The sequence below is a fragment of the Dipodomys merriami genome, unplaced genomic scaffold (genome assembly GCF_024711535.1).
Source record: "Dipodomys merriami isolate MVZ:Mamm:240054 unplaced genomic scaffold, mDipMer1.0.p SCAF_3, whole genome shotgun sequence".
Lineage (NCBI taxonomy): Eukaryota > Metazoa > Chordata > Mammalia > Rodentia > Heteromyidae > Dipodomys > Dipodomys merriami.
In genome coordinates, this window is record NW_027204492.1 from 116,170,356 (window position 1) to 116,197,487 (window position 27,132).

General features: G+C 41.7%; 1 protein-coding gene across 4 annotated transcripts; it reads right to left on the reverse strand.

Moving 5' to 3' along the window:
• On the reverse strand, positions 1–13,766 carry Hccs (holocytochrome c synthase). Of its 4 annotated transcripts, none has more exons than XM_070040901.1 (7): positions 13,708–13,766; positions 12,972–13,113; positions 10,545–10,696; positions 6,991–7,139; positions 6,114–6,233; positions 2,261–2,347; positions 1–1,402 (listed from the first exon to the last, which is right to left on the reverse strand). In XM_070040901.1, the coding sequence occupies exons 2-7, from the start codon at positions 13,072–13,074 to the stop codon at positions 1,204–1,206; spliced, it is 810 nt and encodes a 269-aa protein (XP_069897002.1). In that variant the 5' UTR covers positions 13,075–13,113; positions 13,708–13,766; the 3' UTR covers positions 1–1,203. The 4 variants fall into 4 exon arrangements, with proteins under 4 accessions (XP_069897002.1, XP_069897000.1, XP_069897001.1 ...); XM_070040899.1 differs by having other exon boundaries at positions 13,612–13,745; XM_070040900.1 differs by having other exon boundaries at positions 13,554–13,745.
• Between the last annotated feature and the right edge of the window lie 13,366 nt (positions 13,767–27,132).

Here is a 27,132-nt window from a genome sequence, read left to right on the forward strand (position 1 = left end):
TAGCAGCTTTATTTAAAAATATACATATATTTTAACATGTAGAGTTTAAGATTGTTGGATTTTCTTAAACATCACACAAAACTGAAACAACAAAGAAATCCATACTAAATTAATCACTCAGACTGCCAACTCCTTCCACTCATTTAACACTACAGTATCAGGAAAATGAAAAGATTTATCATCTACACTTTCAAGAAACAACAGGAATTTGTAACATGCTAAGACCAAGCAGTTTATGGATTCTTGATATAAGGCATTTCAACAGCAAACTTAAAGCTTTCTTAACATAAGAAAAAAATGAACAGTGAATTGATGCAAACATTCTACCTCTGAGAAAAATACTGTTGTAAATTTAACAGCTAAATATAATCATGTGTTAGAGAAGGGAGCATCACTGTCATTGTGAAAGCTAAGCTTTCAAAGTTTAGATTAGGACAAATGGGAGGAAGACTGAGGGTGGGGGTGGGACTCAAAAGTTGGGATAATGTGCCAAATGTCAAGGACAATGAGAGCTCTTCTGGGGGAGCAATTATATTTCAGAACCACCAAAATCAAAGAAAAACTATTTGAAAACTTAATGCTCTGAAGCATATGTAATCACCTCATAGTGAATTGAAACTTCTTTAACGAGGTCCTGTCTAAAAATTTCATCTAAATGAGAATTTGGAAAGCTAGTCTTGCTGGGTGCATTTCTGTATAGTGTGCAGAGTCACTACTAGATTGTAGGGACTTTTGAAATACTGTCACCTTCTTAAAAAGCATAGATACTTCTTATTTATCATGGAGACTTTGAGTTAATCTAGTTAACCAGGTTACAGCACAGTGACTTTCAGGCCTCACATCCCAAGTATTTCTGAGAAAATAGTAAGCTACAAGCAGTCAGTGGTCATCAGTTTTGTAAAAGCTCTTTGTCAGAGGCTGTTCACTAAAATACACAGGAAATAACACAATTAAAATAAAAAACGCAGGGACTGCTTCCCATTTGAAATGGGAAGAAAACTTAAAATGATTTGCTTATAAACTGCAAGGCCAAGGTGACTCAAAAGTTAATGCAACATGGCATCCTTCTGTAAGTGGAAGATCAGGTATGATTACCACTTAAAATCCTGTGACATCATGAGTGCAATTCAGTTTGGGAAAATAACTTATCTCTCTGAAAAAAAAAAAACTTATAACTTTTTTTCATCACAAACCAACTGGTAGTTATGAAGTCCAGCGCCACCAAGCAACCTTCATTCTATCCCATACTGCAGAGAACGAATCGAAAGCAGGACGCACATCTAGGACTGTAAACTGGTAGTCCTTGTTGACCTCGCCTCCATCGTAGTAATCAATCACATATCTAACTTCGGTTCCACAACGGTTGATGATCCAATCATGCCTGTCGAAAGGTAACTCATACCTGGAACAAAAGTACCAGCATGTACTCAAGTGTTAAAACACTGGCTATGCACTCAGTTCCTCTTTAAGCAATGAGAAAGGTGAGAAGCAACTCTCGGCACCAAATATCTAAGTGGGGAGGTGAGATTCAGAGAATCGCAGGCTACAGTGGGAAAGGAATATGGCACTGGAAAGCTGTGACAGGACCATGGGACTAACACATGATCCAGGCTAAGAAGTTGCAGAAACTCAAGTGTATGCTAAGAATCCAGATTACATTGGAGGAGAAAGGTGCCCTCAGTGAATTGAATCAAAGACCATAGTAGGATCACAAGAATGGATCCAAGAATCCAGACAAAAGCTCAATTTAATCCTTGGAGAACTAAGTAGGAAGCTAGCTGCTACACACTAATGATTGCCCACTAATGATCAAAAACTCAAGGACAGGAAGAAATCTAGAACTAAACACCAACTTAGAAGATGACACTGCCATTCTTGGACTTGGGTTTTGGTGGTAAAAGAAAGTTGCCCATGTAGAGATAGTAAGAAAAAGAGATTATTTGAAAAAGAAAGCCCCAAAGCCAGGTAGGCCCAGAAACAGGGTAAAAAGTAACACCCATGTTAGCCACTCAGAATTACTGTCTAATGGTTAGGAATTGCTAGACATCACAAATGTGTATTCTGCCAGCTCAGGAAGAATAAAGGCAGCAGGTAATAGCTGTCAATTTGGGTCTGTAACTGCTTAAGGAGCAAGATAAGTGTTCTTCTCTTTCTCCCTACTTTAATCTTTTACACAAAAATCAATCCCTACTAAAACTCTTTTTGTAAAGTTGTCTATAACCTAAAGAATGTAAAATACCATTTCCACACTGACACGTACCCCATCCAGGAACGAATTCTTGCTCTTGGAGAATATTCTCTTGCTTTACCTCCAAATCGGACCAACGATGGTCCACAAGGACACTCACTAAAAAATAAAATAAAAATAAATCTATAAAAATATGTTCTCCCCTTTGACAATGTTCTAGTTTTGAGTAATATACATGTTTTTCTGTATGTTTTTCACAGATTATCACATTTATAAAAAATGGCAATTCAAGGTAACTGGATCTATTTTGTTAAAACATTTCTCTTTCCTTAAGAACTGGGTACAAATACATGACTGGTTCCTTGGCAGAAGTTGAACCCAGGGCCTTTTCAGTTGGAGCCGGTGCATAGACACATCTTCAGACAAAACAAACAAGTGGTAAATACAGTAGACATTTGCATTTATGGCTATTTGGTTCCAAGGAGACCACTACTGAGAAAAACACAAGAATGCTCAGAATACATAGAGTTCAGCACTCAAAAATTGCTCAAATTGGGGCTGGAAAGGTAGCTCAGTGGTAGAGCGCTTGCAGTGCATGCATGAGGCAAAATTGGGGCTGGAAAGGTAGCTCAGTGGTAGAGCGCTTGCAGTGCATGCATGAGGCCCTGGGTTCGATTCCTCAGCACCCCATAAGCAAAAAGAAGCCGGAAGTGGCGCTGTGGCTCAAGTGGTGGAGTGCTAGCCTTGAGCTGAAGAGCTGAGGGACAGCACCCAGGCCCAGAGTTCAGGCCCCACGACCGGACCCCCAAAAAAAAATTGCTCAAATTTACTTATATCATACATAAAATCTGAGCATCCAAAACGTAAAATCACATGGAGTAGGCTACATTTACTATCACAAAAATTACTATTGTACACATTAATACTGCTGTTCACCAAAAGTTAAATCTTATTTCATGCTCTAGAATACTAAAGGTTTGACACATTTTTCCTATAAAGCTACCCAATTTCTACTAAAGACATGTTGCCTTTCAATAAACCTAAAAGTTTCACTTTATCACATAAATTAAGCACAATACTTACCCTTTTCATCCTGGGTAGAGTACCATAACTTTTACCTTGCTTTTTTTATACTATTTGCTTCTGGTAAAGCAGATCTTCACAAAATTAAGAGCAGACACACACTCAGTTGACCACATAATGATTTGAACCCATTTGATAACAGAGGGCCAATTGAGACTTCTCTGAATCAACCGTGCTATGTAATGCATATAGTGCAATATATTGCTTTTGAAACTTGTTTCAATATTCTTAAAATTATTTTTTGACTGTGCTTGGTCCAAACCACTTGTAATAAGTCTGTGAATAAGATGAGCTGATTGTACCATGTATCTTGCTTCTCTTTTACATAAAGAAGTGGGGAATTTTTCAGACAAACATAAAAATATCCTATATAGTTGGTCCTCTGTATTCATGAGCTCCACACGTGAAGATTCAATCAACCACAGACACAATAAAAACAAGAGAAAAAGCCTGAGTCTGTACTGAGCATGTATAAACTATTTCTTGTCACTGTTTTCTTAAATAATATAACAACTATATATATAATAATACCTTAGGTATTATTAAAATGCGTGAGATGTGTATAAGTTATATGCAAATCCTAAGCCATTTTATACAAAGGATTTGAAAATACCTGTAAATGTTAGTATCTTTGGGGGTCCTGGAATCAACCCTCTTTACTTATTACAAGATAACTACACTCTTGATTCATTTCAAACCAATTAGCAGCCTTTATGGAGAGAGAAAATGATGGATATATCTCTATTTCTTAAGTAAATGACTACACATAAGCTGATAGTCCTAGCTAGAGAATCTACTTCCTCTGCCCACAGACCCTGACTGAGAAACTCCTGAGGGGATGGCAGGTCTTCTGCTGAAACTGGGGGACAGTAGTATCCACAAGAAACATTGTCCACTACATGACAACATGACAAATACAAAGCTGTTTCCTCAACTGAACAGTGGGGGGGGGGGAGGTGTCAGTGCTGATACAAGGTTATCTATCTTCTTAGCTCTCTCTTAGATAATACAGGCTTGGCTCTCAATGAAGTGTGAGGGGAAAATGGAGAGAATAATGGAGCTCTACTTGAAGACCATAGGAGATACTGACTTCTCCTTAATATCTCTATTTTTTTTAAAGCTATTTTTATTGTTGTTGTAAAGGTCATGTACAGAGTGGTTATAGTTACATAAATTAGGTAAAGAGAACATTTTTGGACAATGTTACCCCTTCCCTTGCTCTCTCCCAGTTTTTCCCTGCTATACCCATGCGTAAGCTGTACAGTTCATTTTCCATATAGCGTCTAGTGAATACCACTGCTGCATTTGCTCACCCTTTGTCCATCCATTTCTGCGCCCCCCTTTAGCCTCCCAAAGATAGATAAATGAACGAACAAAAAGAAAACAAAAACAATAAAGCCAAAAAAACTTGTATTTTAATATCTCTTCTTAACAGTCACAAAGAAATAAACTTATGCAGGCAAACTTCCTCCTAGAGACCTTAATATTTAATTTTAGAAGCCTTATCTAATTTTGTTAGAAACTGACTAAGGAAATTCTCTTTAGTGTCTTGTCTGTACCTTGTATTCCCACAACAAGTAGATGGGCAGATGGTTTTAATTACTTGCAACCTAGGTCACTGTGGACTCTTGTGGCTCCCTCAGTATCAAGCCAGGAGGGTGACCGATCCAGGCCAGGGGTTAATGACAAGGACTGTGGTTGCAGTGTCATTCCCCTCTCACTTGCACCCATCCCAAGGCCTTAGACCCAGCCAGTGACATCCAAAACTGTTACTGATAAAGTGTGGAGTGTAAATTTTAAAAGCAAAGAGAAAACTTTTTCTAAAAGATTAAATCAATGGTTTTATAGCCAAGAAACGGATTAATCCCACTCTGACAAATTTAAAATGTGAAGGAGATTATAGTATGGCATGGTAGTTTGTGCAGACAAGCCTGCCCTATTCTTTTGGAGCTGTAGTCCTCACAGAAGCGGTGGCAGCAGCACTCCAAAAAAAGTCAAGTCGGAGCCCCACTCTGGACAAGACTGGCTGAGTCAATCTCTTTGGGGGTGGGCCCAGCACAGAGTTAGGACAAACATTCCATGCAATGTTGAAAAACACTCTTGTCTATAGACAAAGATCCCATCTCTGGGAATAAATGCAACTGCACTAGACAAGGAGTCCATGTTAAAGTATCTCCTTAAGATTAGTCCTAGTCGGTTAATACTGTTGAGTGAAAAACAAAATCATTTTTCCCCCAACTTTCCTAGGACAGATGGCATTTTAGTACCTACCATTCCACATGTACTGCTTTCAGTAGTAGACAGCCACCCTTCTCCCATTGAGATAGGGTCTCCAATCCTGTCAATAGGAGCGTACTCAAGAGGCTATGACTCTAAGTCAGAAAAAGTGAGAAAACTTCTGCCTGGGGCTTTCTGAGACTCCAGGACCTAGTCACCATGACGTGACAAAGCTGAAAGAGCCACATTTAAAGGCCATGAATAGGAGTCCTGGCCAGCCCAGCTTGTCAGATAAGTAAATGACCACACCTGCAGAGAACTCTACCCACAGCTAATGAAGCCATCTCCGATCACCACCTTTCAGCCGAAGCACTGAACATTAATGAGCAGAGAGACAAACCATGTCTGTTCTGTCTGTCTGCATTCTGGACTCACCAAGCGCACAAGCCTGATTAAAACCATTGCTGTTTTCTACATGACTAGAGAAGGAATCTCTCAACAAAACAATGTGACTGCTATATATAAGAGTAAGAAAATACTTGAATAAAATATCACTCTAGAAAGCCGATATGAAATTTAAGAAGATGCTGGAAGAAAAAAATGTTAAGGTATCCGATATACTTACTGAGCATGAAGAGCTTCCCACTTCAAAATTTCCTTCCAAGCCTGCTCATTATTCTGATTATGAATCTTAATGATATTGTACATATCCTTCTGACTAATATCCTCATCCTTCCACCTCCACCTAAGAAAGAACATTTGGTAAAATTTGTTTATCACTGATAATGCCAAAAAGTTAATCCACATATTCAAAAGATGATTATTATTGTTCTTTATGAAAAACTTAGGAATGCTCCTTTACTATGAACTTAATGTTGTTAAGATTTACTTATGGGGGCTGGGAAGGTAGCTCAGTGGTAGAGCGCTTGCCTTGCATGCCTGAGGTCCTGGGTTCGATTCCTCAGCACCACATAAGCAAAAAGAAAAAAGCCAGAAGTGGCACTGTGGCTCAAGTGGTAGAGCGCTAGCCTTGAGCTGAAGAGCTGAGGGACAGCGCCCAGGCCCAGAGTTCAGGCCCCACAACTGGACTCAAAAATAAAAATAAAAAATAAAAGATTTACTTATGATCTACAGTTGTGCTATAAATCTAAAGCTACTGCACATGCACTAGAATTAAAGATTAAAGGGAACCATGGGACTCATAAACTGAAGTGCTAAACTGCATCCCTTTTGCAATCAACCTATCAATCTCAATCAACTAACCAATCAATCTCTTTCTATCCTCCCTGCCCTACACATACTTACCTATACTTCTGGTTGTTTCTCTGGAGAACCCTGACCTTGAGCACTGCCTTGGACTTATGCTGATAATTCAGTTGTTTCTTTTAAGCTCATTAACTCATTACAAATTACTGTATGTTTTGAAGATAAAAACCTCTTTGAGTTCTTAGATAAATTTGACAAACAAGTTTTTGTTCTAAATAATATGCTCACTCACTTACCCTTTGCGTAACATTGCATTCCAGAACATCTGTTCAGAAGGATAAACCCACTTTTTCTCTGAATCCGCTCTTGGAATGGATGACTCCTCTCTGACGGTAGACAGTGTAAACGGCTGATCTGGGGCTGGTGTTTGATTAGGTGGTGGCATCTAAATTAAGTCAGTGGATTTGTTTTTTTTGAAAATGCTACTAACATAAGTAAAACCAAGCAATATCATTAAGTACTTACTAGAAAGCAATGTATCACATGTACATCATAAGTACCCATTAAACCAGTGACATAAAAATTTCAAACCTTGCAGATTTTCTGGCAGTTTTTGAAGAATCAGAATACTGAAGTTGTTATTTCTCGTTGATGAAGTTCTCATGAATAGTGAATAGACACTGTGGTTAAATTTTTAGTCTTTCTCCCTTGAACAAATTTAGAAGCAATGTCATCAAAGAAAAGAGCAGCAAAAACTAATCTGATCTCCGCCCCGTCCCACCTGAACTCCCATCTACCTCACTTCCTACCCCCCCAGACCCTCCTGGATGGGGACCGAGGCCTTGGGCTCCCTCTTGGGGGAACCTATGGCCCCGCTAATAAACCTGATAATAATCTTAAAAAAAAAAAAAAAAAAAACTAATCTGATCTGTGGGTATTTTTTAATGACAAGCTTCTCTAAAATGACTATTCCTTCTTTTGAGAAAAAGTCTCAGACTGCCCTATATTGTTATTTTCTTTTGAAACATTCTCTATTTTTGTGATCCTGTTTATGTCTCACCCCTTTGAGCTGAACACAGCACATGAGTATTTGTATTTCAACAGAACCCAATCAGCAGGTGAGGGAGAATCTCTTCTAGACAGGAGTCAGCAATAGCATTCTGCTCACACCTTAGCCTAGGCTTAGGTATCTCATCTTTGGCTCCAGTAACTTCCAGGCTAATTTTTGGTTACAAGGGTCAATCTGAGTATCGTAAGATATTCTGCATCATTCCTGATGTCTATCCAGTAGTATTTTTCCTCCCCAGTTATGAAAAACAAAAATGTTTCTGGACAGCAAGCTGGAGGAATCACCCCAAGTTGAGAACAATGGGCCTAGAACTTCTTTTTCCAGTAGAAATATAAAGGACCTTCCTACAGATACACATGAATGATGAAAAGTTTCCACCACAACACGGTCCTAATTAAAAATGACAGCCAGAGAGCTGTGTGAGGTAAGCACTGCGCTGATTACCTACATTGTCATCATAGTGCATTTAAGGACCCAGTTCTGATGTAATGGTACTCAGTTTTAGCCCTGCCACTTCCTAGCTGAGTCATGTGGGAGAAACTGCACATTCATTCCCAGTATCTGTAGCTCTTAAAATGAGAACACTAAAAATACTGACAACACAAAATTGTTATAATTACAAGAGATAACATATGATGCTTAGCTCAAATACTACAGAAATGACTGAAAGAAAAGTTAGCTGTATTAATATTCTCATTATACACAACAGTCCTTGGAATGTGAGTCTAAGCCAGGTGATGGTGGCTCACACTTGTAATCCTAGTTACTCAGGAGGCTGAGATTTAAGGATCATGGTTCAAAGCCAGCTCAGGGAAAAAAGTCTGTGAGACACTTATCTCCAACAAACCACCAGAAAACTAAAAGTGCTGTTGTGGCTCAAAGTAGTAGAGTGCTAGCCTTGAGCAAAGAGCTCAGGGACAGTGCCTAGGCCCCACGACTAGAAAAAAGAAGTCTGTCTAAATCTGTTCTGAACCACAAGGCAGTGCCAGAGAACTTTTGCTGCCAAGGGCCATTTGGATATTTATAACGTCACTAATGGGCCACACAAAATTATCAATATAGGTGGATGGCCACAGGCAGCTGACATGAAGTGGACATATCTGCCCAACTTGTACAAATAACTTTGCAGGCCTTATATGGCCCTTGGGCCATATGTTCTCCATGCGTGCATTAGGCCATTGAGCTAATCTAGACCAGTGGTCTCCTAGTCCTCTTGGCAATGTCTAGAGATGTTTTGGCTGGCACAGCTGAAAAAACAAGTTCCTCTTGGCATCTAGTAGGTAGAAACCAGGGGTGCTGGTGTACATTCTCCAATGTAAGGACAGCCCCCACAATAAAGAATCATCAAGCCCCAAATGTCACTAGCCTCACAGGTAAGCCACCCTCATCTCAGGCAACTTCTTCCATACAGCAGTTTCCTTATAACAATGGCAGGGTCATCACTAAGGTTTGACCCTAATTCCTTCCCTATTCTTGAAGTCTGGCTATTAGTCTTTTTCAAATAATATTGAGCTATCCCCTATAACTAACCATACCAAATTACAGTTGCTTCTCTTCTTATCTCCCATCTTTTTGAATGTGAATGACTAGAGAGCACAAGGTGTGCCTTATGCATCTTTGTAATGTTTAACCTAGAAAGTCCAGCATGCTGTGGGTACTCTAAATATTTACTAATTAAATGCTTCCAGTAGACAGGCCATTTACTGCTTCATCTATGAGCCCATTCCACGTAGAGGCACATTCCACTAAGTTTCATTCTCTACTGCCTTACGAAGATGTTAATGTAGACACAACCCACTTCTCCCTGGGTACTGCACCAAGCTGTCTTTCACAAGGCCTTCAAGTATCTGGCCCAGCAGATACTGGCAAATGGTTCCTATCAGAAATCAGATATGCAATATTTTCTTATTTTCAAAGGATGGAAGAATGTATCCCAGCAGTCTGCAATTTGTCTTGGGAGTCTGGATTTGTGAGCCCACTGGTCTCATATGATTCAAATCCTATGCTGCTTTTCCTGTAGTGTGAAAGCAGTGGCAAACAATAAGTAAAGGAATGGGTATGGTTGTGTGCCAACACATTCTATTTCCAAAAACAGGCCCTAGGCCAGATTTAGCCAGTGGAGCATAGCTCCTCTCCTAGGTATCCCCCACAACTTTTCTCCTCCAAGAGAAATATTTTCAGTACCTTCAAATATTGCCTAGTTCATTAAAATATCTAGCTGATAATAAGAATCCCGTGGATCTTTAAAGTATAGAACCAAGTCTGTCTGCTGATTAAAATGAGACCACAATTCCTTCTGTTGTCTTTCATAAAACTGCCACCTTGTAGTCATTTCTTGATGGCATTAAACTGCTGGCAGCCACATGGCACTGCACAACTCTAGCGATTATCATGCAGGTTGGTTCCTAATTGTCTAAAGAAGCACCCCACTTGTACCACACCTGCCAGGCTCTCTAATGCTAAAATGTCTTACAACCTCTAGCTATATTTCTTGAAGAATTTCCTGCTGCCATCTAATAACTCTATCGCACAGTAAGTATTCTTGATAGAGCTTATTCCTACAAAACTAATCTGGTTCTTTGTTTTCCTTGTTCTTTTCCAGGAACTCTTGAAAAACTGTTCTTGGTCACACAGTCTAGACTCCCAGTGTGGATGAAATAGCAAACTTCTTTATTTTCAAAGGAAAGAAGAATCAATCCTAGTAGCCTACAGTTTGTCTTAGAAGTCTCTGGAAGAATTCTGCATAAAACACCCCAGGAAGAGGGGATAAGTATATATTACCAGATTGGAAGGATCCAGGTTCTCCTTATTCTTAGCTCCAGCTCCAGTAACCGGACACTCCACGTACTCATAGGCACGTTCTTGGTGGGCAGGCACAGAGTGCACTTTACTCTCACAGCCTGGATCAGATGTTGCTCCTTTCAGTGGGCAACCTGAAATAATCATTTAAAATAGTGTCATCATTATGGTACAACATGAATTGGGGCTTTTTCAAATGAGCCCTAAAGAGCTAAATTTCTTTTTTCTCCTCTTTATTTTTTCTTACTATCTTTAAGTAGTTGTACAGAGGGGATTCAATTCAACAAAGCTGTTTATGAACACAATACATCTTGATAAATATTACCCCTTTCATAATTCTCCCTCATCTTCTCACTTTCCCTAGTTCCATTTTCACGTGTATAACAACTAAAGTTCTACTCACAACAGGAAAACAAATTGGATTTCTCCCGTTTAAAGTTGCCAAAGACTAAGCTAACATTCTAAAATCATCAAAATTAGAAGGCAGCTGTACAAGTGTACTTTCTCAAAAAGAAACATGTACTCATTCTCTAATTATTCATCATACACCCAGCAAAAAAAATTAATACCTTCTCGGCAGATGTAAGGGCATGTGCTGCCCATGTCCTAGTGTCATTAGGGGGCTACTAGAAGGCACTTGCTATAACCAATATGTGAGTGCTGAAAGAGAAATCCAAGTGGAGGATGGACCACATTTTCCCAGGTCTCTCTAACTCCTCACAGTTAACTGCAGACACGCCCTGCCCCAATCAGGATACAGCTTCAGTCAGGGTATCTTTTACTGATACACTTCCCCAGGTACCAGAGAGAGGGTGCAGATGAGCAGAGAAAACTTCACAAAGGTTAATGGAGAAAAATTTCAAGTGCCATTCTGCTTATGCTTTATAAAACAAGGCACAGAAGATTACCACTTAGCCAAGGGACTATTCCTCATCAGTAGACAGAAGGATTAGCAAGAAAAGATAGTTGAAGAAAATGTTCCACAATCTACATAGGGCCCAGATGTTTCTTTTGGATGTATGCGTGCTAGTCTTGACACTTGAACTCAGATCTTGGACACTACCCCTGAGCTTTTATGCTCAAAGCTAGCACTCTACCTTGTTGAAGGTCACACAATTTTCATCAGCTTTGCCACTTACTAACAGCTATGTGACTTGGATTTAATATTATAATAGGGGAAAACCCCTACCACATAGGATTATGAAAATGAGAATGTATCAGGCCAAGGGTGTGTTTTTTCATGATTTCTTCTCTCTCAATGTAGAAACAAATGAATAAAAAACCCAGTTGTGTGTGATACAGGACAGACAGACAATGGCCTGTAAGAGTAGGCTAGTTACACTGCAAGTATTAGCAGACATACACCAATTAAAAAGTAAAAGACTGGAGCCAGCAGCCAATGCATGCCTCTAATCCTAGCTACTCAAGAGGCTGAGATCTGAGGATTGAAGTTGAAAGCTAGCCCAGGCAGAAGGTCTATGAGACTCTTACTTCCAATTAACCAGCAGAAAAATGGAAGTGGAGCAGTGTCTCAAGTGGTAGAGCTCCAGCCTTGAGGGAAAAAAAAGTAAAGGAGAAAGCTCTGGCCCTGAGTTCAAGTCCCAAAACTAACACATACAAGAAAAGTAAAACAGAAATTTTTCATTCCAATTTTGTGTTGAAAGAATTCGACGCACATTCAAGCACATTTGTGATAGCTTAATTTCACATAGCTAAGTAGTGCAATAGAAACAGGAATTACATTTACTCAGAGACAGCTAGAGTTGGCCTAAGCTTTTGCAACCTTGGCACTGTTAGTATATTGGAATCAGGTGATTCTATGTTGGGGGAAAAGGGGTGCTGTCCTGTGCATTGTAGGATGTGTAACACCACCTCTGGTCTCCACTCACTACATGCCAAAAGTACCCTTTCTTCTCAGTCATGACAACTACAAATTTATGGCAACACTAGCTAATGTCCCTTGGAAGTTGGAAAATGGTACTTTTCACCCCTGTTGAACAATGGAGGGGTGAATCAAGATGCATTGCTCACCCCTACTGAACAATGGAGGGGTGAATCAAGATGCACTGTATTCATAATCTAGCTTATTGAGTTGTAACCCCTTTGTACAACTACTTAAATTTGTTTTTAAAAAAAGAACCACCATATGAACCAATCCCTACGCTTTCATGCATTATCTCAACATGAAAACCCTATGAAATATTATAGCCTCATCCTATAAATGATGGGCAGAAACTCTGAGAAGGTAACAATCCTACAATGCCTACACTCCTACAAGTCTAGTAAGTGGAAAATTAGGACCAGCCCCAGTGCACTTCCTTTGCAAGCTTATAAGCCTCCCTAACTACATTGCCTCTTCCTCTTGATCCTTGTAAGAATTATGTTTTATGTAGACAAAGAGTGAATTACCTTTCTTTTGCTGCATTGGGCATCCTGAAGGTGGTGATGCTGGCTGCTCTGAAGTGTCTGGGATGTGAACAGTAACAGCAGGAGTAGATACTGAGGAACCCATGGTTACAATCAGTGTTGAATCTCAATTTTCAAGTTCCCGCTGCCATAAAGCAAAGAGGCAGGTTAATGCTGATGCTTACACAAAGACTAGTTCCTTATTTTCGTTAACCTGACCGACCTCTGTCCTTCCTCTTCGTCCCCTGGAAATCTAGAAAGCTCACTTCCTTTGAGACACAGCTTTAAAGCACTGCCCCTTTGAAAACACGGCAAAAATCTGTGCCACCCTCGGCTACGTTTCTAAGTAAAGATGTAGCATTTGCGGTGCGGAGGTGTGTGAGAAGCGTCGCGAGGAGGGTGCGTGCTGCGGGCGGCGGGGGCCGCGGGACAGGGAAGCACACTGACCCCAGACCCGACACCCAGCCCGGGGCCTCGGCGGGGAGCTCGGGGTCGCGCGATGGACCGGCGCAAACGCGGGAATTGAGAAGAGAGGAAAAGGCAGCCACGGGCGAGGTGCGCTCCTTCTTGGCCGCGGCGTCAAACCTGCTCCAGCTCCGGTCCCAGACCGCCACTGGCCGTAAGCAAGCACACTCGTCCGCACCTAATTCCTGCCTCAGGCGGCTCCCGACGGCCTGAGCCGCTACAGTTCGCCAACTACTGCCTCAGAGCAGCGAACTGCTACCGCCGACCGCCTCACCCTAGGTCACCTCAGCCGTCCCGGTCACAGTCAGCACGCCGGCGTGCCGCTCTTTCCTTTTCCGAAGGCGGGACTTCCGGACGCGGACAAGCGAACCGCCAACAGAAGAAAAGAGACTTCCGTCAATCAGGGAGAGCGGTCCCGCCCCCTACGTACGGAGGCCTGTGAACGCCAGTGGCTGTTCTCTGGCCCCGCCCCTCCTGGCCAGGCGCCTTTTTCAACTTGCCCAGAGCTGGCGGGGAGTTAAATGTGATGACTTAGGGCCTATCTGTAACTATGTAGCAGAGGGGCTATCTTGAAGGAGTTATTGCATTGCTGGGGTTTTTGAAAAATGTTATCCCATCAGAATTTTAAAGGTTTGAATTTCACATTTTTTGCCATGCTTATTAGTTTTTAATATATTTTTATTTTCTTTAGATAGTTGTTCAAAGGAGTTGCCATTCCACAGAGCAGTTTATAAATACAGTGCCTCTTTATCAAATGTCACCCCTTTCCACATTCTCACCCGCCCCTCCTATCCCACCTTTTCCCTCACTTTTCTTAATTTTTAGGTTGTGTATTGAAGTTTTTGACATTTAACAAAGCAATTTATGTATATAATGCATTTTTATCTATATCATTCCTTCAAAATCTTTACCTCTCCTTCCACCTTCCCCTTCCCTTATATTTCTCAGTTCTGTGGCATATACAGTGCATTCTTGCCTGCATTCTACTCATATCCCCCTCCATTCTACCCCTCTCCTCTTGCCTCACCCCCTCACAAGTACCATTCCCTAGTATTCATTTTGTTGGGCTTTTGATTTTTTTTTTTTTGTCAGTCATGGGGCTTGAACTCTGGGCCTGGGCGCTGCCCCTAAGCTCTTCAGCTCAAGGTGAGCGCTCTACCACTTTCTAGTGGTTTATTGCAGATAAGAGTCTCACGGACTTTCCTGCCTGGGCTGGCTTTGAACTGTGATCCTCAGATCTCAGCCTCCTGACTACCTAGGATTACAGGCATGAGCCACCAGTGCCCGGCTGGGCTTTTGAATTTTTTTTCACTCCCAGGGGTTTGAACTCAGGGTCTGGGTACTGTCCCTGAGCCTCTTTGTGCTCAGGGCTAGTGCTCTACTACTTGAGCCACAGCACCACTTCCAGCTTTTTCTGAATAAGTTTATTCGTGATAAGAATCTCACAGAATTTCTTGCCCAGACTGACTTCAAATTGTGATCCTCAGATCTCAGCCTCCTTGGTAGCCAGGATTATAGGCATGAGCCACCAGCGCTTGGCTGTTTCATTTTTTTAATTGACATACAATATTTAGGTTTGTTTATAGGATGCAGTATTCTAATTCAACACATGTATATAAAGTAATGGATAAAATGCAATTATGTATATGGGCACATATATAATATGTAATAATATATTAATATATACTAGTGTGTAATACGTAATAATTGCATATATGTGTTAGAAAGACTAACATCAAGAGAGGATTGTCATTGAAAGACAGTTTATGTCAGACGTGGTGATCCAGGCCTGTAATCCCAGATACAAAAGGGAGTGAAAAATAGACCAGATTTAGAGGCCAGCCTAGGCAAAAAAATTTGAGAGACTCTACTTCAAAAATGAGCTGAGTGCGGTGGTACATATCTGTAATTCCAGCTACTTTGATGATTACGGTTTACCTGGCATGGAGAAAGTTAGTGGGAAACTATATTTGAAAAACAAGTGAAAAGCCAAAGAGCAAGACTCAAAATGGTATACATGGTAGATGAGGCCACTGAGTTCATTGCTCACCACCACTTAAAAAAAGAGAACAAGAAGGACAGAAAAGGAGAATGAAAAGGCCACTTATGATACTCACAGATCCCAACAGAGGGAGTACACACAATGGCAAGGAGTAATGCAGGGGACAGTTAATATGGAAGTCCCAATGTTAATCCCATGGCAGAGGGAGAAGAAGATGGACCTCTGGACTTTGGCCTTTATTATTCTGTGGAAAGGAGCTGGTGAGGCAGGGTAAAGCAGGTTCAGAATTGACTAATTTGAATAATTTCAGCTGTTCCCGGGGCATAGATTGTTACCTGACTGTGGTCTGAGGTGTTACTCCAGGTTGTTGACATCTTAAAAATTGAATGGAATTACAGGAATAACAAGAGAAGCCCAGGTTTCTTGGAGTAAAAGTAAAGTTAAGGAAATAAGGTGGGAATATACTCCACTGAGTGAGAGAAGGCCTTTGCAAAAGAGCTCCAAGACCCTGAGGAATGGTATCTGGGATAATTTAAGGCTGGTTTAAGGACCTCGGCCCTTTCTTTGTGTTGGATAGTTTTGAGTGGCAAATGGTTATGTAATAATTAAACTCTGAATATCCAATGCTGCAAGGCATTGTTATAATGATGTTAATAATATGTAGTACATAAACATTGGGCCTTAATTAGGGGTCTTTACTTAATGGTAGACAAAGGAAGTACTATACATATATTAAGGAGAATTTTATTTTCTTGAGCAAATGTCCTTGTGATCAGGATAGGAAACCCATTTGTCTGGCCTGTGGGACATTTATCAGAACGTGTGTGTGCGCGCGCGAGCGCGCTGACAGTGAGGCTTAAGCTCAGGGCCTCATGCTTTCACTTAGATTACTTTCACCCAAGCTTAAACTCAGGGCCTCATGCTTTCACTTAGATTACTTTCACTCAACTCTGGTATTCTATTACTTTAGCCCCACCTCTAATTCTGGCTTTTTGCTAGTTAATTGGAGGCAAGTCTCCTAGGTTTGTCTGCCCGGGCGGATTCAAACCCTGATTCTCAGCTATCAGCCTTCTGAGTAGTTAGGATTACAGGTAAGAGCCACTTCTGCTTTATTTGTACTTTTTGATGATCATGTGGTAAAGGCTTTGGGAGGGGGGCATCTTGTGGCATTCCTCAGGCATGAGCAGATCAGTAGACTGGTCTTACAAATGGCTATGGCACACATAGACCATATTTTTTTTTATTGGTTTGTATCAGTTATATAGGGGGTGGATATTATTTTTACATCTCCATAGATATTAATGGGATATTACAATTTCACCTCCATCATACTCCTTGCACTCTTCCCCTCTAAGAAATAGTATCCCCAACAGTTTTTCTTGTTCTGTTTTCATGGTTGCAAATAGTCAATTTTAACACTGTTTAATCATCTTTAGCCACCTAGTCCACACACACACACACACACACACACACACACACACACACACACACACACACACACACACACACACACACTGTTATCTGCCTGTCTCAACACTGTCTACATTAGTTTGGTATTGAGTCATGGAGTGATTAGAACAGGTGCTCTGCATGAAAGCCGAATTAAGAAGTTGTGGAACTGTAATCAGCTGTTCTGGAAGGGGAAGTAGTCTTCTAGCCAGAGCCTTAAAACTCTATCAAGATTACTGTAAATGTTATATGTCATTTGAGGGAAGGGAAGAACTAGCATTGAAATATATTTTCTGATTGCTGGGCACTGGTGGCTCAGGCCTGTAATCTTGTCTATTCAGGAGGCTGGGATCTGAGCAACATGGTTCAAAGCCATCCTGGGCAGGAAAGTCTGTGAGACTTATCTACAATTAACCACCAGAAAACCAGAAGTAGAGCTGTGACTCAAAGCACTGGCCTTGAGCAAAAGAGCTCAGTGATAGCACCTAGGCCCTTACTTCAAGCCTTATGACATATCTATCTATCTATCTATCTATCTATCTATCTATCTATCTATCTATCTATCTATCTATCTACCTGTCTATCTATCATCTATCCATTTACATATATACATATATAATCTGGATTTTTCCTACTTAAGTGGAGATAACAGTCTCTTGGATTTGTCTGCTCAGGCTTCTAGAATTAAGAGTATGAATAAAGAGCAGAAACTCTAAAGACCAACAGGCTCATTTGGGCTGAAAACCTGAGAAGGGAGGCCAAGTGTCCTTCAACCTGGCTGAAGAAAAGTGGTGCTCCCTCCCTTACAATGTGAAGTTAGGCAGGGCAGATGGAAGTGGGGTGAGATGAAGGCAGAGTCAGAGAGCAATGTTATTTTAACTGAGGAAACTTTTTTTGCTAGTCCTGGGGCTTGAACTCAAGGCCTGGGCACTGTCCCCAAGCTTCTTTTGCTCAAGGCTAGTGCTCTATCACTTAAGGCCTTTTCTGTGTATATGGTACTGAGGAATTGAACCCAGGGTTTCATGCATGCTAGGCAAACACTCTACCACTAAGCCTTGTTCCCAACCTTTGACTGAGGAATTTCAAAGTATCAAAAGCATCTGTGTTGTCCATGGGTGTCAACGTCAAAGGAGGCCTTGGTCTCAGGCTCCTTTGAAGCCCTCCAGGTATGTTTCTTCAGAAGGACAGGAAGGGGATGAGGCAGCAGTATTGGCAGTAAGGACAATTCTAAGATACGGCTGTCAGTGGGAAAGGTGAAGGCTTTCAATTCATGTCATTTTCCCTCATAGACTGGTTTCAAAGATCCTCAGCTCTCAGTCTCCTGAGTAGCTTGGATTATTATTTTAGCCCAAGTTGTCTCAGAGGTTTTAAGTGTTCTATTTTATCACTGAGAATTGTTTTGAAAGCAAACAGCATCTATGATACCAAATTACTGGTTTATTACAGCTATGTGCTTAGTGTTATAAATGTTAGAAAGCCTAAGAAAAGCAATCAATCGTCAATAAAATCACAACTCAAATTGCTAATATTTTTACCTACCTTTGTTGACTATAAAATGCAGAAATATAGATGCTGGTGGTTACAATCTGTAATCCCACTCAAGAGGCTGAGATACAATGATTGTTGTTAAAAACCCAGTCCAGGCAGAAAAGTCTTCAAGACTTCATGTCCAAAATAACTAGCAAAAAGCTGAGCTGGAAGCATATGTCAAATGGTAGACAGCCAATTGTGGGCAAATAAGTGGAGTGTGAGGCTGCTGACTTCAAGCCGCAATACCTACCAAACTGCTCTCCCTCTGAAAAAATAAAAAAAATAAATAAATAAACCAACCCCACCCACAAAAATCAAGCAAAAAGGATAATCTAAAAGAATTAAAAATTTGTTTAACAAAATTAAATTTAAAAAAATTAAAAGAACATTATCAGGTCCGCCTGGGAAAAATGGCCCCTTCCTTTTGTTCTCCCTACATGACCCCTTCCCTAGAAGTCCCTGCCCAGCATCTGTAACCCAGGTAGCTGGCACACCTGGGGCAGTGGGAGGTCCCCCAGGCTCTGAGGTTATCCCTGTGGCCACACCTCTTTAACTGCTCTTCACTGTGGCCACACCTCTTCCCCCTTTTCCTATGTAATCAATCTCCATGATTAGTTCACTCTCTGTACACCTCCATCTAGTGTAGCCTTTGCACACTACATCCTGTGTGGGCAGGCAGTTCACCTCTCCCTAATAAACTCTTCTGCCTGAACAAACCACATGGAGAGCTCCTTTCTACAAACCTTACAAGGGATAGTGACAGGTGTTGCTGGACACCCCCTCCTCTGTCTCTCAGTCCACCTCCTGGCTCTTCTCCATGGACCCAAACTGCTGAAGGAGCCCTACACCAAACCTCTTGCCTTTACCATTGCTGGACGTGCATTCTCTAGGCTATATAGTATGGATGGGAGATCCACTATAATTAGAAATAGCAGGTAGTAGATACAAGTTCCTGTCCAGTTAGAAGAAAGACAAGTATAAACATTAGATAGGCATCCTATTAACTATTTTCTTTTGATCTCCCGGCTCTGGTTAGTTTTGGAAGGGCATGCGCAAAGTGACTTCATTTAGAATCTGACACCATCCCCTCTTGTCGAAGACACAGACTTGCATGCATGACCCTGCCTGAGGATTTGTGTGCTGTGTGAGGTTTATGTATGCTGGTGAACGAGGAGAACGCTCCTCCATAATCCTGGCAAAAGTCAGGGTACCCAGCTACAGCCTCCAGCCTGGAGTGAGGAAGCTCTTTCCCTATTTGGAAGAAGGTCTCGATGCCCCACCACAACCACCTTGGTGGAGGACCTGAGGAAAGTGCTGTTGGTGCTCATCTGAATAATCCTGTAGAATAATGCCTCATTATCCCCTTTTGTGTTTCTAAGGGAGCCCACCTGCACCTTGCTTCCTCTTTATAATTTTTGATCACATGAGACCCCTTCACCTTTGTTGACGATTAACTTTTCCTGCTCACTGACTAAAGGTTGTTAATTCTCATTGTCCGCAATCTCAGAAAACTTTTAAGGTTAATTTCTTTCTCATGACAGCAAATTTACTGCCTGTATGCTGTATATATGCATGTGATGTGCCAATAAACTTTGCTCATAACCGCATGGTGTGGTTCACCTTCTGCCTACCAGACACTGCATTCCCGGGTCTCCTTGTGTGAACAACAACACTCTCTTACTGAAACCCCCTAAGCAAACAAATCAGGAAAACAAACTTGAAAATCTTTTAAAGAAAATCTTTTAAAATCTACAAAATAGTAGAAACTAAAGTAACTAAATCTTGAGCAACCTCCCACCAAAACTATAGAAAAACTAAAGAAAATTAAGAAATCAAAACAAAAAAATCTAAACAAACTTAAAAGAAAATAAAACAATCCACCAAACAGAAAAGAGCTAAGAACCTATTTAAAAAATAATAGGCTGGGTCCTGGTGGCACATGCCTGTAATCCTAGCTATTCAGGAGGCTGAGATCTGAGGATCACAATTCAAAGCCAGCCAAGGCAGGAAAGTCTGTAAGACTCTCATCCCCAAAAACCACCAGAAAACCAGAAGTGGTGCTGTGGCTCAAGTGGTAGAGCACTCACCTTGAGCTGAAGAACTGAGGGCAGTGCCCACGCCCAGAGTTCAAGCCCCATAACTGACAACAATAAGTAAATAAATTAAATTAAGATAACAAATTAAAATAGCAAACTAAAAAAGCCAAAAACAAAGCAAAAAAAACCCAAAAGCTAAAAAACAAACCAAAATAACTCGATTAACAAAACCATGACCCTACCCTGTAGAACCAACATTCACAAGACTGCTCTTCAGGACTGCTTTTGCAAAGCTTAACCTATTAACCATCATTTGGTATTGAGCTGAATATGAATTAGGGACTTTAAATACAGGAAAATTTTCATATTTTAATTTAACATTTTGATTAAATAAAAATAGGCTTTTAAATGTTTACTTGCTATTGGAAATATCAAGTATCAAAGTATCTCTCTAAATTACTAAAATTCTATATATTAAAAATTCACACAATTCAGAATAACATTTAGAACTTTATTGATTTTTTTCCTGAGTACTAATTTTTCTTTGCCTGCTCTCTTGCCAGTTGAGCATCATATTCATTGATGAAATCACTTAATTCTTTTGCGAAGTTGTCACCAATCTCTCGTAACTTCTCTCGTAAGGCGCACTGGAGACGAACTTCTAAAGAATTATCTTTTGAAATTAGCATCCTTACCACGGTAATGAAAGTCATGCTGATCTGGCAGTATTCTCGAACAATTTCAATTGCCTTCTCTGCTATAGCTTTATTGCGAGCAGCTTGAGTGAAATCTGGATTGTCGACCTTGGTGGATTCAGGCTGCTTACATTGTTTGGTAGGCAACGATGGATTGAGTGGCGGCTGCAGTGGAGGTGGTACCATGAGCGCCCGAGTGGGCATCATGGGTACCGGAGTGGGCATCTTGGGCACCGGAGTGGGCATCATGGGCACTGGAATGGGCCTCTTGGGCGCTGGAGTCGGCTTCATGGGTGCTGGTGTCGGCCTCTTGGGTGCTGGAGTAGGCATCATGGGCTCCAGAGTGGGCCTCTTAGGTGCCTGAGTCGGCATCTTGGACACTGGAGTTGGCTTTATGGGTCTCGGAGTGGGCATCATGGGCATCGGAGTGGGCATCATGGGCGCCGGAGTAGGCATCTTGGACGCCGGAGTAGGCAGCTTGGGTGCTGGAGTGGGTATCATGGGTGGCGGAGGCGTCATCTTGGGTGCTGGAGTGGGCATCATGGGCACCGGAGGCGTCATCTTGGGTGCCGGAGTGGGCATCATGGGCGCCGGCGTACACATCTTGGGTTCTGGAGTGGGCACCACGGGTGCTGGAGTCGGCATCTTGGTCGCCGGAGTGGGCATCTTGGTCGCCGGAGTGGGCATCTTGGTTGCTGGAGTCTGCATCTTTGGTGCCGGAGTGGGCATCATGGGCGCTGGAGCAGGCACCATGGGCGCCAAATTGGGCACCATAGGCGCTGGAGTGGGCATCTTGGTCATCGGAGTCTGCATCTTGGGTGCCGGAGTGGGCATCACGGCTGCCGGAACAGGCACCATGGGCACCGGAGTGGGCATCCTGGTCGCTAGAGTGGGCACCATGGGCGCTGGAGTCGGCATCTTGGGCACTGGAGGGGGCACCATGGGCGGCGGTGGAGGAGCCATCATTCGCAGTTGAGGAGTCACCATGGGCAGTAGAGGAGGCACCGGGGGCGGTGGAGGAGCCAATATGGATGGCAGAGGTGGCATCAAAGGCAGCGGAGGGTGCATCAATGGTGTGGTGATGGTATTGGCCTGAGCGTTCTCCATGTCAGACTTGTTGCTTCCATCTGCCCTTGGGTTTGGGGCCTTGTAGTTGCTGGCGGCAGCCTCTGCACCTGCTCCTTCTCTGCTGAATCGACCGGAATGAGTTGCTTGCGGCCCTCGAAGTGTTTTCAGCCAGGCAGCGCGTCTCTCTCGTCTTTCTCGGCTTCGACCTCGTCCTCGCCCTTGCCGTTGAGGATGGAAGTCGTAGTGCCGGCTCTGCTGGGAGGAGTAACTCCCTCGGTTGTCACCATGGCTTCGAGATGAGTGCTGTGGCAATGAAGTATTTCTGTCCTGAAAAGATCTTCCTCGAGAATATTTGGAGCCAGAGAAGCCCGCTCGTGGGTCTTCGTATGCCGGCTGCTGCTGGTTTGCAGAAGAATCCACTCGAGGGCGTCGGAAGCCAGGATCAGTCCCACTGCCTCTTCCTCGAGAGTCATGAGGACGGTTTTCGGGAGCGCTCCGCTGGAAGCGCTCTTCAGAATAACCGTGCCGCCCAGCATGGCGGGTGTGGCGACTGTAAGACCTTCTGCTTTCCTGTTTGTCCTGGGGATTTTCTTGTGTCTTGGCCGATTTTCTCACCTGAGAAAATCTTGGCTCCGCAGAGTGATGGCCAAGGTCTCTGCTGGACACTGCCGCAGAGTGATGGCCAAGGTCTCTGGTGGAGGCTGCCGGAGCATCTCGCCGGTCAGATCTGAGTTCGTCTTCTAGGTCCCAACTATCCTTTACAACAAAATGAGACATGATTGCCTCAAAATTCAGTTTTGTGGCAGATAGGTAAGCTTTCTAGAAGGTATTAGCTTCAATCTAGAGTCAGTTGTACAAGTCCAGGCCTAGTTGCTAAGCCAGGCTCTGGCACGCAAAGTCCCAGTCAGGAGCCGGAGGACTAGTCTCGTCCCAAGACCGCTCCTAACTGACCAAGAAAACCGTTGGATTCTCGTGCAACTTGCTTGTTACCAGGATACCCGGATGTATATTTGCACGAGGCCACTGACGTCACATCTGTAGCGGCCATCTTCCTGAGAAAAATTGCATTTCCTGTTTTTTTTCTCTTCGGGGCGGGGCCACTCGAACTTCCGGCCTCGTGTGTGTGGCGGCCCCGTCTTCCCACCGGGCTTCGCTTGCTGCTAGCCCGCCATTTCCTAGTTGCCTCATTTCTGCCATAGTTTATTTGTTTCGTAAATGTTTATTGTAAAGGTGATGTACACAGGGGTAATAGTTACGTAACTCAGGGCTTGGGCCACAGTTATTTTTTTCGGTTCATTTTCTACGCTCACATTTTCCCGTTGGATACACTTCTCCTATTATTTCAACTCTGTGGAAAGTCCTTTTTTTCCCTCAATTTCCATTACTCGCAACTTTGGCCCATAATAGTCCTTTCTCACCCTCATGCTGCATAAAGAACACCAAGAAGTAAGAAAAAATGAGTAAAATAAATGTTACTTGTTGAAATAGTATTAGAAAGGGGAATTCTAGGTTCTGGTGGCTCACTCCTATAATCTTAAATCTCAGGAGGCTGACATCTGAAAATCCCAGTCCAATGCCATCCAGAGGAGGCAAATTGGAGAGATTCTTACTTCTAACCTGCAGTAAACAAGAGGGGTTTGTGAGGCTGAAATGGTACATCATCAGCCTTGAGTGAAAAAAATTAAGGGATAGCACAAGGTTCTGACTTCAAGCCCCAATAGTGGCATTAGAGAGAGAGAGAGAGAGACAGAGAGGAGAGAGGGAGGGGGGAGGGACCAAGGGAGAGTGATAGTGGGGAAGACTATTTAGAATACAATGTAGGCATGTGTGGAAATGTCACAATGAAAACCCCCTCCTATTGCTAATGTATGCTAATTGAATTTTTAATATTTTGACAATGTTAGAAAATAAGTTTAGGTGAAATAAAATAAAAATAAGTATTAATATTTATTTTTAGAAATAGATTTACAGTTCACATGAATTCATACTTTGGGATGTCAGAGTTGAAATAATAATGGTTATCCAGGCAGAGAAATATCCAAGCAGCAGTTCAGAGAAAAATTGGAACTTGGGAAAGAGCTGGCTGCAAAGAAGGCAATGTAACTCTTCACATATGGAAGGATGTCAAAGCCACAAAAATGGATGGTATCATCCTTCAAGGATTTTGGTTTTCTTTTCTCTCATTCTATTTACCAAAGAACTTTCTGGCTTCAGTTTAGTTTCCTTACTAGGAAGCAAACACACAATGAGCCAACTTAAATATATTCTTTTTCTCTTTGGTCATTTCATTTCTTATGATAAGCATTGTGAATTGGAAAGAGAAGTCAAAGTGGAAGGAAAGTAGAGAAAGTGGAAGATGAATGCCATGGGGGAGAGAGCAGGAGGCTTCCTTGAGAGGGCTGCACTCACTGTAAAATGGGATTGGAAAGTTAAAGCCACAAAAGACAAGATGACAGACTATTCTCTAATGCCGCTCTATGAAACGTGGCTTCTTGTGAAATGTGCATTGGGAGATATTGAAATGCATTGTTTAATTCCTAAATCCTAGTAGGTACAGATGTTTGTGATATTATTCTATTATGTGGCTTTTCGATGCAGTAACCCAAAGATGTAAAGCTTTAATTCAGAATTGTTGATGCGAATATCTAAAAAGTAAATCAAAGTGCAGCAAAGATCTTTTTCTTATATACACGTGTACACACACACACACACACACACGTGTATGCACGCACACATACATACACACTAAAGCAAATGCAATATAAAGATTTTTACCTGAAGTAATTCACTGCAAATTATAACACAAGGAATAGTTATTATAAATGCTGAAATATTTTTCATGGCCTTCTGCTCTGTGGGCTCTCTGCCAGTTTGCCTAAGGATCTTGTCTAGTTACACCTCCCTGCAAGTTACAAGCATAGGCAGCCACTCCATTGGGGTGATACTTGTGCTTAGATCTCTGTCCTATTAACTGTCTCTCAGGCTTCTTCGAGAAACAGAACCATTGGAGTATATGTGTTTGCATGATGCACATGTGTGTATATGTAGGTATATGTTTTCATTTTACCTTTTTACTAGCTTATACAGAGAGGGTTTCATTATTAGATTTACACATTGTTTTACAGTATGTTCCAATCAATCTCACCCCTTTACTTTCCTTTCCCCTCCTACTTTTTATTTGGTCTATTGTAGAGCTTGAACTCAGGGCCTGAGTGCTATCCCTGAGCTTTTGTGCACAAGGCTACCATTCTACCACTTTGAGCCACAGCTCAGCTTCTGGTTTTCTGGTAGCTAATTAGAGATGAGTCTCATAGATTTTCCTGCCCAGGCTGGCTTAGACTGTAATTCTCAGACCACAGCCTCCTGAGTAACTAGGATTACAGGCACAGACTATTGACACCCAGCTTTAAAGGGATTTTAAGGAACTGATACACACAGTTATGGGTGTTGGTAAATCTCACACTTGTAGGGCAGGCTGGTAGGCAAACATTTTCTGAGTTCCTACCCTGAGCAGATATGGTGCCCATCTTTGAGGCCAGGGGATGTATGAGGGATGTTTGATACTGCCTCACCAAAATACTAGATAGCAAGATAAACATGTCTTCACATAATTTCATTTATTGTGGTTAATTTATAAAGATACAGCACAGTACAAATAAAATGTCCTTAGTAATCATCTTTATTCTGAAGGCAATGATTCTTAATTGGCATTAATATTTTAAGATTTCAGCCTCCTAAGTAGGTAGGGTTACAGACATGAGCCACCAGCACCTGGCTTCATTTCCTTTTGATATGTCTGTAGTAGTGAATTATTGGTTCACATGGCAGTTAACATTTTGAGGTCTGTGTTTTTTTTTTCCCCCACACTGGTTGTGCCATATTAAACAGGATTTTTGTGCTTGTTTTTCTCTACATATCACTTCACCTTTTGATTTTTTTGTGTGTGGTTGCCACTACTGGGTCTTTTTTTGTACAAGGCTTGTACTCTATCAGTTCTGGCTTTTTGCTTGTTAGAGATAAGAATCTCTCAGATTTGTATGCTGAGGCTGGCTTTGAACCTTGATTCACAGATCTCTGCCTCCTAAGCAGCTAGATTTACAGGCTTTAAATACTTGGCACCTTTTGACTTTTTACTGTTAACCATTCTAATATATGTGATGGGTTATCTATTTATATATTCTTGATGGTTGGTGATATTGATCATTGGAAAAACTTATAATAGGGGAAAACACTCTGTCTGGCTCCCAAATATTACACAAAACACTATGAGAACCATTACTTTAAACCATTTACTGTGATACATTTGTTTGTTTAATACAAATTAGAAACAAAATCTTTAGAAGTACACTTAGGACATTTGTTAAGGAAGACAAGTGAATGTTAGGTTGTTGGTTATTACAGAATATTGGGTTCTTGTAAAATATTTTTTTCTACTTTATTTTTGTATCATCATTTTTCTATTTCCCTCCTCTTCCTCTTTTTCTCTTATTTCCTTCAGACTTTCTTTCAATTTTTTGTCAGCATGGGGCATTATCCCTGAGCTTTTGTGGTCAAGGCTAGAGCACTTTGAGCCACAGTGACACTTCTGATTTTAGGTGGTTAATTGGAGATAAGAGTCTCACAGACTTTCTTGCCCAGACTGGCTTCGAACTATCATCCTCAGATCACAACTTCCTGAGTAGCTAGGATTACAGGCATGAGCCACTAGCACCCTGCTCTTTCTTTGCTTTTAATAAATTATTGAGCTCTTACTATATACAGACTGTTACATTAGACACAAAAAGGGAAAATATATACCTTTGCATTAATATTGAGGCCCCAATTTTGTTGAGATTTCGAGTTCTTGAATATAGAGATTAAATTAAGATTGTCCCCCAAAGCTGAGCATGGCAGTATATACTTGTAGGCCCAGCCAGCTA